The sequence below is a fragment of the Microcebus murinus genome, chromosome 14, assembly GCF_040939455.1.
Source record: "Microcebus murinus isolate Inina chromosome 14, M.murinus_Inina_mat1.0, whole genome shotgun sequence".
NCBI classification, from domain to species: domain Eukaryota; kingdom Metazoa; phylum Chordata; class Mammalia; order Primates; family Cheirogaleidae; genus Microcebus; species Microcebus murinus.
The window spans coordinates 66,921,360-66,934,702 of record NC_134117.1 but is presented as its reverse complement, the minus strand read 5'-3'; the positions used below and the strand labels follow the sequence as shown (position 1 = coordinate 66,934,702).

The 13,343-nt window shown below is 46.3% G+C and overlaps 1 protein-coding gene across 1 annotated transcript in view; it reads left to right on the top strand.

Moving 5' to 3' along the window:
• Positions 1-13,343, top strand: part of GRID1 (glutamate ionotropic receptor delta type subunit 1) — a 673,637-nt gene that overhangs the window by 460,726 nt on the left and 199,568 nt on the right. Inside the window, exons 7-8 of the mRNA XM_012788001.2 lie at positions 1,078-1,239; positions 2,504-2,623. Coding sequence (XP_012643455.1) covers positions 1,078-1,239; positions 2,504-2,623 — 282 coding nt within the window. The remainder of the gene's footprint in view (positions 1-1,077; positions 1,240-2,503; positions 2,624-13,343) is intronic.

Here is a 13,343-nt window from a genome sequence, read left to right as displayed (position 1 = left end):
TCACTCCCGCCGCTCACGCGTGATCTCACTCTCTGGAGCTCCGGCATGGGCTGTGTCTACCCTAGGTCCAGCCTCGCTGCAGACAGCTAAGCAGAGGGTGGTGCTCACACGGGCAAGGTTGCAAATCCCAAATGGGTTCCCCTGGGTGGCCGTGACTCCATTGCATGGCAGACACCAGAATCTCTGCCATTTGTTACCACCTCCCTAGTTGCCAGATGGTCAATCAGGCCATCGTCACCCTAGGCTTGTGCAGCCACCATCTTTCTGGGGCCCAGGTCTGATTGCCAGCTCCCTGTGCACAGACTCAGCGATGGCGCCCTTCTCCCTAAAGTTACCCCTGTTGTCTTTCCTTCTTAGCAAAGCCCACAGGCTCTGCATGGCCCGATCCCTGCCTCCTCCTCGGGCTTGCCCTTCCCCACCAGACCCATGGACACAGTCACCTTGAACTGTTTTCAGTTCCTCTGACCCAGGGCTCAGCCCACCGTGGCCCACAGGGTGAACTCAGCACACTGCCTGTTTCTGCAAATAATGCTTGTTAACACGTGGCTGCCCTGTGTGTGTGCATATTGCCTATGGCTGCTTCCAGGTTATAACAGCAGCGCTGAGCAGTTGCAAAGGATCACAAACCTAAATCTCTACTGTCTGGTCCTTTACAGAGAGTTCTGGTGAATCTTGCCCTAACCGGTCCTGCTCCTTGATACCTTCATGTCTTGCAAATGCTGTGCCCTCCCTTTATCCTGCTAGTCCTTCTACCTGAGCTTCCCACCCTTTCTTCCCTCCAGCCTTCTTACCTGAGCAGGTAACTGGTCTGTGTGCATGGCTTAGTCAGGTGCTAAGCATGCTGGTTCTCCTTGCTGCCGTGTGGATGTGCCTCCTAGTTCCTGAAACAGAGCAAGGTCTTATCCTACTCAGGACTCTAGCGCTGGGCTAGGTTTTTGAAGGAACACCTGGAAGCCAGAGGATCCTGGCACCACATCTTAGTGTTGGCACCCCACATTTCCCCAGCTTTCTGTGGGTTTCTCCAGCTCTCTCTGTAATGCACCTGTGGAAAGGGCTTTACCACTTCTGTCTTTGCAGATCTCCAACCTCTACCTGTATGACAGCGTTCTGATGCTGGCCAACGCCTTCCACAGGAAGTTGGAGGACCGGAAGTGGCACAGCATGGCGAGCCTGAACTGCATACGGAAGTCCACCAAGCCGTGGAATGGAGGGCGGTCCATGCTGGACACCATCAAAAAGGTGAGTGTGAGGGACCCCTGCCCAGGCCAAGGCCAAAGACAGGCCCCTCCTCATAGCACCCACTCCCTGCCCCCACCAGCAGCTGGCCTGAGCCTGGGCCCTTTGCGTGGCTGCCCTGGCAGGCCCCTCCAAACCTCTCTTCTTGCCGCTCTTCCTATCCTGGCTCTTGAAGGCTGTTATATGTGCTATTAGTATTGTCTCATTTTAATAGGAGGAGATTGGGCTTCAGAGAGGTTAGGGAACTTGTCCAAGGTCACGAGTAAGTAAAAAAATGGGGCAGCTGCCGATCCCATGTCTGCGATACCCCACCATGCCATGCCATGCCCACACACTGTACTTGTGATGTGTCCCACGTGCTCAGGAGTGACACCAAGGGAGAAGACTGGATTTGAAGTGAATTGGATAATCCATGGAAGACTTGTTAGAGTGAATTGGCTTTTGGAGGCTTCCAAAGAGCATTTAGGGAGCTCTGCAATGTGAAGAATTTTACTCACGATAAACTGCGTGTGGTTCAGTAGCAGCGAACGTGTCCCGGTGTTGGCTGGGTCTACTGTGCCCACGGGAGGCGCGGGGCCCCTCTGTGTCCCAGAGACTATGGGAGACAAGGCTGGAGAGACCCTCAGTCTTGACGAGGGAAGGGGCTCGCCAGGGCGCCCTCAGCCCTCTGTCCCCTGCTGCTTCTGTGATACCCACTGCGCCGGCAAGGAGAGGCGCAGGGCCCCCAGCCAGTCTGTGCCAGATGCCACGCTTTGTACACATTTTCTCCTTCAGTCCTCGCAGGCTCCGTGTCATGGAGATAATTAGCTCAGGCTGAAGCTGGGAGGTAGGTTGGCATGTGCCCAAGGTGGCACAGGTGGCAAAGCCAGACACAAGCTGGGTTGGGCCTCCAGTGCCCATGCTTGCTGCCCTGCAACTGTCTGCTGTGTGTCTGATATGGCCCTTGTTGACCTTTGACTCCCCTTAGGGTCAGACTAAGGTGAGTCCCAGAGCAGGTTGCAAGCGGAAGACTAAGCTTCAGGAGGGTGGGGACAAAAGCTGTCACTCCACTCTCGTGGCTAGCACAGTGCCCGGAACATAGCAGGCCATCCAAGCATACTGACTGCAGGCCTCAGGGATTTCCTGAGCAAAGGGCGTGGGAAGCAGGATCCTGCTCCGAGGCTCTAGGACTGCCAGCCACTCTGTCCTCATTACAGCCTTTAGGACTCTGTCCTTTACCCCAGTCATACTTTTTGGACCTCCATTGGTTTTTCCTCCTGTCCTGCAGGGCCACATCACCGGCCTCACTGGCGTGATGGAGTTTCGGGAGGACAGCTCGAATCCCTACGTCCAGTTTGAAATCCTTGGCACGACCTATAGCGAGACTTTTGGCAAAGACATGCGCAAGGTAAGCCTCAGGGTCGCCACCTCCCAGTCTTCCTGCTGTGATGCCACTGAAGACAGCAGGGGCCCGAGGGACCCCCACGTTCCCGATGACTGCTCACTGTTCTGGAAATCCCCAATCCCGGTCTCTCTGTGTTGGCGCTGCCGTTGGCTGGTGTTTATCAGGCATGCTAGGGAGGAGGCACAGAGAGGCTTCCAAACAGAAATTGCTACTAATGTAGTCTCTTTGTGTGCAGCAGGGGCCCCTGGTCACAACTGGGTGCTGCTGCTTGTACCAGGGGAGCCACTTGGAGGCCCTAGAAGGGGCAGCGTGTTTTCCCAGAGCAGTAAAATCAGCCAACTGTGGGGACGGGTGTTAATTTGTGGCTGAGGCAGGAGACAGAGATTGCAGCCAGGGTGTCCACCAGATCCAAGCGTGAAACAAGACCCTGAACAGAAAAATGAGCCACAAGAGGGTGGGAAGTGGGGACACCAGAGCCCAGTGGAGAGAGAAGAGAGATGCAGATGAGCTGATCAACTCGGGTGAGATTTGGGGGGTGAGGTTTGGCTTTTGTACTTGATGCTGGTGCAGGTGGCACACCTGGGTGTCCTTCCACTGATACTTTGCCTCTTCTTCCTCCTCTTTTGTAGGGTGGAGAACAGTTTTTCAGGATTAAAGATAGTGGGGAAGGAGCCTTTTATCCAGAGTGGGGGTCCCCAAAGTTAAGGTGATCTGTGAAGCCAGGAGGTCACTGTGGCAAGCGAGGGGTCAGTTTCCAAGTGAGGGACTCAGGTCACTGTGCGTTTGGAGGGGTGAAGTCTAGGGGGGTCAGTGGTTGGCTGCCAAAGGCTGTGCCAGCCTGGCTGGCTTGGGTGCGCTACCAGAAATGGCCTGCACAGGAAGCCCATGTGCTCATGGCATCAGGGCCACAGGGCTCAGGTGTCTCAGGAAAGAATGAGCGCGTTAGTTGGTGGGTATACACTCAGGCGTGGGCTCGTGTACTCTCACACGCACTTCTCTACCCTCAGGAGGAAGCTGTCCCTACTAGTGACAGTGCCTGGGAGATCAAGGAAAGTCGTTGCAAGTACCCCCTTCAAAGGGCCTCCACCTGGTCTCCAGCATGGCCAGGGGTGGTGGAGGGTTGGCAGGTGTTAAGTGACACTGAGTACTGGGAGTCTGGGTGAGGGCTTCTTTGCAGGGCCAGGGTAGAAGGACACGTGTGGAGGGTGGAGTAGGGGAGGCTGGGGAGCAAGGAGGAGGTGACACAGGGCTCACGGGTGACAGACTGGGAGGAGGAATGGTCCTCAGCGAGAGGCCAGGTGCCCTGGGCCTGCGTGTGACAGGGAGGGTGGGACGTCCCAGCTAGTCCTGTGATAGAGATGGAAGATGGAGTCACTGGCTGCTCATATAAATAATAAAAGGTTCAATAATTGGTCATGACACAGTGGTTGACACACCTGGCTTGATGACATGTTGGAGCTCAGAGGTTTGTTGGTGGCCTCCTAGAGGGGGTCAGCCCGTGACTATCCTGTGACCCCCTGGAGGGCCAGGGTGTGGCCTGTGATGCCAAGGCCTCTGTTGCTGCCAGGCTGGCCAAAGCAGGGAGGTTTGGTGGGGGCTGGGGTCAGCATGGGTCTGGGTCATGACCGCAAGAGAAGCTGGCTTGCGTTGGACTCCCACCTGGCAAGGGGAGCTCTTCAGTCCCATTGACTTGAAGGAGCTTGCGGAGAGTAGCTGCCTGCAGAAGCGACATTCACATCTGCCTGGGGTGCTCGCCTTCATCCTCAGTGTTCTCTGAGGTCAGTGACAGACAGGTCCAGCATGCTGGCTCCTTTGCTATCTCCCACTCACCTTCTTTCTGCTCAGCTATAATCCCAGTGTCCTCGAGGTGGGTGGGACTGTTGGTCGTGGGGGCAGTCTTAGGCGGCTGACTCTTGAGCTCTGTGCGGGGGGCCTTGCTGGCCACTCCAGGTGCCTGAGAGAGGAGGAGGCCCTGTGTCCTGCACTTCCTGTTTCAGGTGTCTGAGCCTTCCATGTTGCCAAGGCAACGCTACTCAAAAACCCTGAAGCCAGTGGGAGCTGGAATCTCTGAGTATAAGGAGCTTCCGAGCAGGAGGCCTGAACATAATTGAGTTGGAAGGGAAACTGATTTTCAAGTGGGCTTTATTTTAAAATGTATCCTTTTGTCATTTGAAAATCTTCCCCTAATAACTGCATATCCCAGTTGTTATCTGTCTGCCTAGCAGCTTATCGCTATTAAAGAGAAGTTATCTGGAAAGCAGGGAATGGGATTTACCTTAGCAAATGTTTGTTATTCAGGCCCAGGGTGCATTAAAGCAAGGTCTGGAAGGTTTCAGATGAAGCAAGGAGAGGGGATTAGGACGGTGCCACAGGGAAAGGCGGCAGCTGAAGGCAGGGCTGAGCGTGGCTCCTGGTGGAAGAGGGGGCTGGGAGGGGTGGGGCTGGGGAACCAGGGTGACTTAAAAATAAAGCATATTCACATAGAGGGGAAATGATTGAGGTTGAGTGGCAGATTTGAGGGTAGGGTCCTGAGCCACACAAGGGCCGATCAGCCCTCTGAGGACACCTGCAATCGCAGCTGTGTTGGCCATGCACAGGGCACAGCTGCAATAGGGCAGATCCTGCATGCTTTACTCTGGGCAGGGCCAGGGGTTCCCTGCAAAGATTATATATATCATATACATTCAATATAGATTGCAAAACAATGTGGGAAATAATTCAGTCAAAGACCTAGTAGTTTCTTTAAGATTTAAACAAATAGAACTCATTTAAATTAAGAAGCAAATAGATATTTTCTTAAACTAAATACCCTGGAGGGAAATCTCGGGGAGGGTGAGTCACCCAGATATTTTAGATTAAGTGGCATCAAGAGACTGTGGATTACTCAGCCCCTTCATCAGGGGGAAGGAGTGGGTGATCGGCCTGCATTGCAGGGTGCTGGGCGAATACTAATTCAATTATCTCATCCAGGAAGTGCGTTCTTGTTGAGGAAGTGCTGGATGGCAAAATCAAAGGTCCATGTCCCTGGCTTGCTGTGTAACTCAAAGCAAAATATTAATTGTCTGTGCTGTACTTGGAGCTGTCTGGCATGGGTCTGCCACCAGGGGCAGGGGTTGCTGGAAAGTCACTTCCAGCTTGCAGAGGAGTTGGCCTGACATTTATCTTGAGTGTATGGAGGGCTGTCCCTCCTTCTTCCTATCAGAGGCATGCTTTTTCAGGACTCAGAACTGTAACAGGTGCTCCGAAAGTTTCTACTTGGCTCTGCTTCTCTTTGCTCAGAAAGAAATCTCCAAAGGAGGGTCCCATGAGCTTGTCCATGCAAATGTCTTTAGCGCATGACATGAGCTCTGACAGATCTATTGGAGGCCACCCGTAGTAAAGTTTCCAAAGGTGGGGTGTGTGGGAAGCTGTCTGATGTAGGACAAGAGGGGGTGAAGCAGGAATTACTGAGCACCTACTGTGTGCAAAGGTACATTATAGGATGTTGTGTCGTTGACCGGGGGCCATCATGTCACTCCCAGACCTAACTCTCCTGAGAGTTTGCAGTTTACTCAGGTGCAAGGCGCAGGTAATCTGAGCCTACCTGTTGACGAGAGGGTCAGTCAGGGTAATGTTGCTGTGCAGGACTTGGCAGTGAGAGCTCTCCCATGTGGCACAAGGGGCCGTATGCCTTCTCTGAGCGTGTCCACCCCAGGCCCCATGGTGCAGAGAGGCCGTGCAGGCCCAGAGCACAGCCGTCTGCCACGCAGCTCCTCACCTCCGCGTGCTGAAGCCTGAGCCCAGAGTTGGCAGCCGCCGTGCGGCCGAGCAGGCGCAGCTGGGACACTAAGCTCCGGGTGCTGGGACAGTGCCAGACTCCCCTCTGGGCCTGCAAGCAGATGTCCACTCCTCGCAGAGACCAAGGGCTGAGAGGGGGCTGTGGGGCTTCACTTCCGATGCAACTTTATGTTCAGGGCTGTTCCAGCGTCGGTGTGATCCGTGGAAGAAGGAAAACACGGCTGTCTTTTTGTTTCCCCACAAGCGTGATGTGCCTGGATGGCAGCACCAGTTACAGCTCCAAGCAAGCATTTTCCATGACCTGACTGCTGAGGCTGCCTGTCCTTCTCCCTCCTGGTGTTGTGGGGAACTTACCCTCCCACCGACTCCGGGTCCCTGGTGCAGCAAAACCCTGGGGAAGTTGCCAACTGCCCACAGGCCATGTGACCCCCTTTTTCCCTGGGTGGCATCCGCCCGATTCACTGGCTCAGCGGAGGCTGCGGGTGTCCTTGGGCAGGAGGGTGGGCGTGGGTGGGTGCATCCGGAAAGGCCGTGGGTTTGCTTTCTGCCTTGCATCCCAGGGTGGCGGAGCCCCTGGTGCACTGTGAGAAGACACGGCTGATTTCTGCCCCTATAGAGAAGAATCAGGTTAGGGCCCAGAGAGGCTGAGGAAGTATTTAGTCCTTTGGGGTTTAAGCTTTTCCCTGGCCCAGGGCTGGTCAAGCAGAATCCTGCTGGGACCCAAATATATTAAACAGCCGCGGAAGCACAGAGGTGGTGGTTGCAGCAGGCAGGGGCTGGGGTGGGAAGCTCCGAGGCTCACCTCACAGGCTCTGCGTCTCTGTGGTTTTCTGCGCAGCTCCATTTGGGCCCAGAGATTGGAGAGACTTGATTAGGCAGGTTTCTTGGGGTGGGGGATTGGGGGTGGGGGGTTGGCAGAGGGCCTAGAACATCTTTTCCGAATTCTAGGTGGTGCCATTCCTCCCCTTCAGCTCGCTGTCTCCTCCACCGTCCCCACCCCAACCCCTTCTCCTCCCCCAGAGGCAGCATCAGTGTCACCGTGCCTTCTCCTTGGCGTGGAGCCTGCTGACTTAAAGTTTCACTACTGCCCTTGGCTAGGCCTCCCCGTTCCAGCAATTTCCCTGGGAAATGGAAGGGCCTCATTCTCCTTTACTTGTTTAAGACGCTTCTTCTATCTTCTCTGTCAATTTCGATTCTTTATAAAAGCTGGCTTTGGATGGGAATCAAATGCCCCCCTTGATGCCGTGTCCCTGGGAGAGCCTTGTGGCTGCTGATAATTCACGGAGTAATAATTGCGCATCGCGCCGCGATTGCCACGCGGCAGGACCCCAGGCCTCCCGAGCTTGAAAGTACATCATTAACATTCCCGCCCAGACCTGCTACACTGTGTTACAAATTGTCCCACATTCGCCGGGTTCAGAAGTCGCAAGAGGTGAGGGCAGGTTGAAAAGGCGAGCTCTGGTAATGAAGCGGATGCTGCCTTTACCTGGTGGCAGCCTGGCAGTGGGCGAGCCGTGTGTGGGGAGGGGCTGTGGGTGGAGGTGGGCTGGGAGGGCCCAGCCCCAGAACTGTGCAGCGTCTCCATTAAGCTGCTCGCAGAGAGACTCTGGCTGTGCACGCCGGGTCTCAGTAGAGAAAAAGCTAAAGTCCCCTCATGGATTAACATTCTTCCAGCGTATATCCTGAGTAAAATGTCAACTGTTCTGAACCCTTGTGCAGACTGTTTTTGACAGAGTTGAGAACCAAAACAAACACTGCTGCTTTGTCTGAGTGAAGGGATAAGGAAAAAATGCAATTAAATATTTCATTTTAAGTAACATTTCATCAATACATGCTCATTTTTAGGGTAGAATGTTTAGAAAATACAGATAAATGAAAAGAAGAATATAAAAGTCAGCTATAATCTTTAAACCAAGAAATAAATACTGTTAGCATTTCTGGTGCATTTTTCTTTATTTTTTTTCCTCCCTCTATACATAGAGATAGAGGTAGTGATATGTATACTTATCAAATTGCTATTTATGGTAGATATAGTTTATATCCTGACTTTCCCACTAAATGCTGTATTGAGAGTATTTTCTCATTTCTGTAACTATTCTTTATAACTATGAATTTTTTCTTAATGGAAACACATTACTCAACTTATAGGCAGCCATCATTTATTTTATCTTGCTATATGATAAGTATTTGGGCATTTTACCATATTATTATAGAAGAGTGTAATCATGAACATCTAAAATACATATAATTTTAATTATCTCTGTACTTTATTCTCTTATATTTTTTAAGAAGTAGAATTACCAGACCAAAAATAATAATTCTTTTAGGTACTCAATGTACTTGATATATATTTTCAAATTGATTATAGAAAGGCTTGATAATTTTCACATCAGAAGTACTATGCCTGTGCTACATCCTATGCTGAAGAAACTGATTGATATATGGTCAACATTTTTGCTAATTTGGTGGCAGTATGAAAAAAACAATGTGCTAAAGTTGGATTTCTTGTGAGAGTATACATTTAAAAAATATAATTATTGATCATTTGTATTTTGCATGTTGTAAATTATACTTCAAGTCCTTTGCATGTTTATATTGGGGGTGAAATTTTTCTTGTATATTCATATAACCTCTCTTTCAGAGGGAATACATAGTTATTTGTGTCAAATATTTTGTTGTAATAAATTGTCTTTGAATTAAAAAAATATTTTTACATAGGGGCATTTAAAAATTTATGTGGTCAGGCCGGGCGCTGTGGCTCACGCCTGTAATCCTAGCTCTTGGGAGGCCGAGGCGGGCGGATTGCTCAAGGTCAGGAGTTCAAAACCAGCCTGAGCAAGAGCGAGACCCCGTCTCTACTATAAATAGAAAGAAATTAATTGGCCAACTGATATATATATATAAAATTAGCCGGGCATGGTGGCGCATGCCTGTAGTCCCAGCTACTCGGGAGGCTGAGGCAAGAGGATCGCTTGAGCCCAGGAGTTTGAGGTTGCTGTGAGCTAGGCTGACGCCACGGCACTCACTCTAGCCTGGACAACAAAGTGAGACTCTGTCTCAAAAAAAAAAAAAAAAAAAAAATTTATGTGGTCAAATAATTAGATTATTAATTTGCAATGTTTTTCTGTTTGTATTTCTTAGAAAGTCATAACCAATTCACCAAGTGAATACTATTTACTCATACTTTCTTCTAGTTATTTTTATGCTTTGATTTTTTTTTTCCAGCAAAATCTGCCATTCATCTGGAATGGATTTGGGGTAAATTATGACATGGCCTAGCTTTTACATTTTTTCAATAAATGGTTCCCATTACTATTTATATGGTAAACCTTCCTTACCTCATTGCCTAAAATGTCACACTTTCTTATATATACTATACTAAAATTTGCATATCTTCTCATTGATTTTCTAAAACTGTTAGTCTTTTTTATCTCCTTTTTTATTTTATCCTGGCTTAAATTTAATTCATTCTTGTACATTATTAGAATGTGCTTGTCTGCAGGTAACAATGTCCACCTCAAAGGGATTGAACAATGAGGAAGACTTACTGTCTCACATTAAAGAGGCTTGGAGCAAGGGTGGCTGCAGGGTTGGCCAATTCAGCCATTCAGTGCCAAGATCAAAGGCTTAGGTCTTTTTCATCTTTCTGCCCGGCTATTCTTAGGGCATGGTCTTAATTTTTCTTATAGTTTCAGAATGACTATGACAATCCCAGCTGTCATACCCAGAAAGATAGCTGTAAATGGAAAAAAAAATTTACTCTTTTCTGTGTATCTCCTCTCCATCAGTGAGGGGCCCTTTCCTAGGAGTTGGTCCTGGCTTCCCATTTCTCTGTCATCCACACTGGCTTTTAGGTGACTGCAGTTGAGGTTTCCTCCTAGGTCAGTGTAACAGTGACACAATTTCTCTCTCAGATGAATATGTTCAGCTCGTGTTAGGCTTCTGCTCTTTGCATAACCTGGATAAGGAAATGCTCATTCTTTTGCACTTGTACGGACAGAACTCTTGAAAGCTGGAAATAATTTCACTGCAGAATTATCTGGTTTAGTTGCTAGTTTTGGAGCTATTACTTTGATATCTTGGAAACTTTCTTTCTTGGTTTCTGCATTTCGCTGTGTCATTTTTAGTAATCTACTTCACTGAAAATCTTGCCTTTCACTGGAGTATTCAAAGTCATTACTAACAGGTCTCCGTAGTATTTGCAAATGATTTTTAAAATATCTAGCTGTTGAAATATCTCCCTTTTCATTCTACTATTACATATTTGTTCTATCTCCCTTTATTTCTTTATTAGACTTGATACAAGTTTTTTAAATTGATTTTTCTCAAATAACTAGGTATAATTTGTTTAATGGTTTTGTATTTTGTATTACTCTAATTGATTTATGTTTTTTTTTCTGTCTACTGCCTAGTATTTGTTTTATTGTTGTTTAGTTTTTTTTTTAATCTTCTAGTATGAGGTGTAAGTGAATTTAATTTTACTCTTTCTGGTTTGGGAATGCTGTATATTTTATTCTGAATATAGTTGGGACTGAATTCTTAATGGTTTTCCTAATGTAAAGTGAAGTGTAACAGTGTCACAGAAAAAAATGCCTACATCTGAAGTGAATCATAGAGGGTTTTCAAAAGTAAACACACCCATGCAATCAACACTTACATAGAGAAACCTCACCAGCATCTGCCAGGTCTCTCTTGTGCCCCCTTTTGGTCACTACACTCAGTAGAACCAGCTTCAATGTCTACTGCCCTTTATTAATTTTTCCTATTTTTAACTTGATATCAATGATACCAAATACTCTATACTCTTACTTCTTTTGCTCAACATTATGTTTCTAATTATTATTGTTTTATAGAGTTGTGGACCACTTGTTCTTGTTGTGTTTGAATATGGGGGTTTTATTATTATTAGGGTATGGAGAAGCCAGTGAATCAGAAGATGATACCATTGAAAAGACAGTTTGTTACTCACAGTTCCCATGAGGAGGGGGCACGCCACACCACACCACACAGGGCCACACGGGGCCACATGGGGATGTAACAGGGTCAGTCAGGAGGCAGAGGAAAAGATGGGCAAGTTTTGTACTTTTCAAGACTGACTTCTTGGCTCTTTGCATTTTCTTATAAATTTTAAAGTTAGATTTTCATTTTTCACAAAAAAAACCTTGGATTTTGACTGAGATAATGCTGACTCTAGATCCATTTGGAGAGCATTAATGTCTTACCAATATTGAATAATCTAATTCTCGAATATAGTATATTCCTCAATTGATTTATGGCTTCTTCAGTTTCTCTCAGTAAAGTTTTGTAGCTTTTACTGTGAAGATTTGAATAACTTTTGATTTATTCCTAGATATTGATATTTATGATTATATTATATAGAGTACATTTCAAATTGATTTTTCTACTTGTTTATTATGTGTATATAGAAATATAGTTCATTTTATATATTGAATGTATTTCTAGTGGACCAACTATATTTGCTGATTTATTCTACTAGTTTACCTGTAGATTCTTTTTGATTTTCTATATATATAATCATATCCACTATGAATAATAAAACTTTTATATTTTCCTTTCTAATTGTTATTCCTTTTATTTTTTCTCTTATCTCATTGCACTAGTTAGAATCTTTAGTTCAAATTAAATAGACACAGTGATAGTGGGCATCCTTATCTTCTTGTTATTGCAAGCTAGCCTTTAATAATTCATTCTTTAACATATTTACTACATAATTTTGATTGGTGTTCTTTTTTCAGATTAAAAAATTCCCTTAAATTTCTAGTTTGCTAATATTTTTGTCTAGATTAAGTGTTGTGTTTAGTCAAAGGCTATTTAGCATCTATCCAGCTAATTTTGCAATTTTTATTTTTCTTCTTAATATAAATTATGTAGATTGATTTTTCTTTTTGATGCTGCTCATTTCTCTTTCTTTGCATCAACAACATATTCTACTGTTCTGTTTAATATTTTATAATATATTCTAATATTTGCTAAGGTTATCTTCTGATTTCTCTTTCTTTTCAGAATGTTCTTAATTAGATTTTCACTTTAAGATTAGCATAGATTCACATGCAGTTGTAATAGATAATACAGAGAGATTCTACCTTCTAGAATTGAAAATTAGAACCGAAATTCTACTCGGTTTCTCCCAATGGTAAGATCTCGTAACACTGTTGTACAATAACACAAGGATACTGACATTGATGCAACCCATGGGTCTGATGTGGATCCACATTTCCCCAGTTGTGTTTGTACCTGCATGTCTGTGTGCATTTAGTTCTGTTCAGTGCTATCATGTGTAAGGTGGTGTACCCACCGCCAGTGTCAAGACACAGAATAGTTCTGCTACCAAAAAGATTCCCCATTTGCTCTTTTATAGTCACGTGTACCTCCCTCACGTCTCTCTGACCTTCACATCCCCAATTACTGACAACCAATAATCTATTCTATTCCCTATTAAAGTGTTGCATCAATGGAATCACATAGAATTATAATTTATCAGGTTTTTTCACTCAGCATAATTTCCTTGAGATTCATATAAGTTGTTGCATATATCAATCATTTCTTCCTTTTATTGCTAAGTGATATTTTAGAGAAGGATGTCCCACTGTTTGTTTAACCGTGTGCCCAATGAAGAACATCTGAATTGTTTGCAGTTTTGGGCTATTATGAATAAAGCTGCTATAAGCTTTTGTCTACAGGTTTTCTGGGATAAATGCCCAAGAGTACAATTGCTGGGTCATGTGGTAATTGCACGTTTAGTGTTATTTAAAACAAACAAATAAACAAACAAACAACTGCCCAACTGTTTGCCAGAGTAGCTATACCATTTTATACTTCAGCCATGAAATTCATAAGAGAAAGTTTTTGCACATCCTCACCAGTATTTTTGTCTTATTATTATTATTTTGATTTAATAATTATGTAGAGATATCTTATTGTGGTT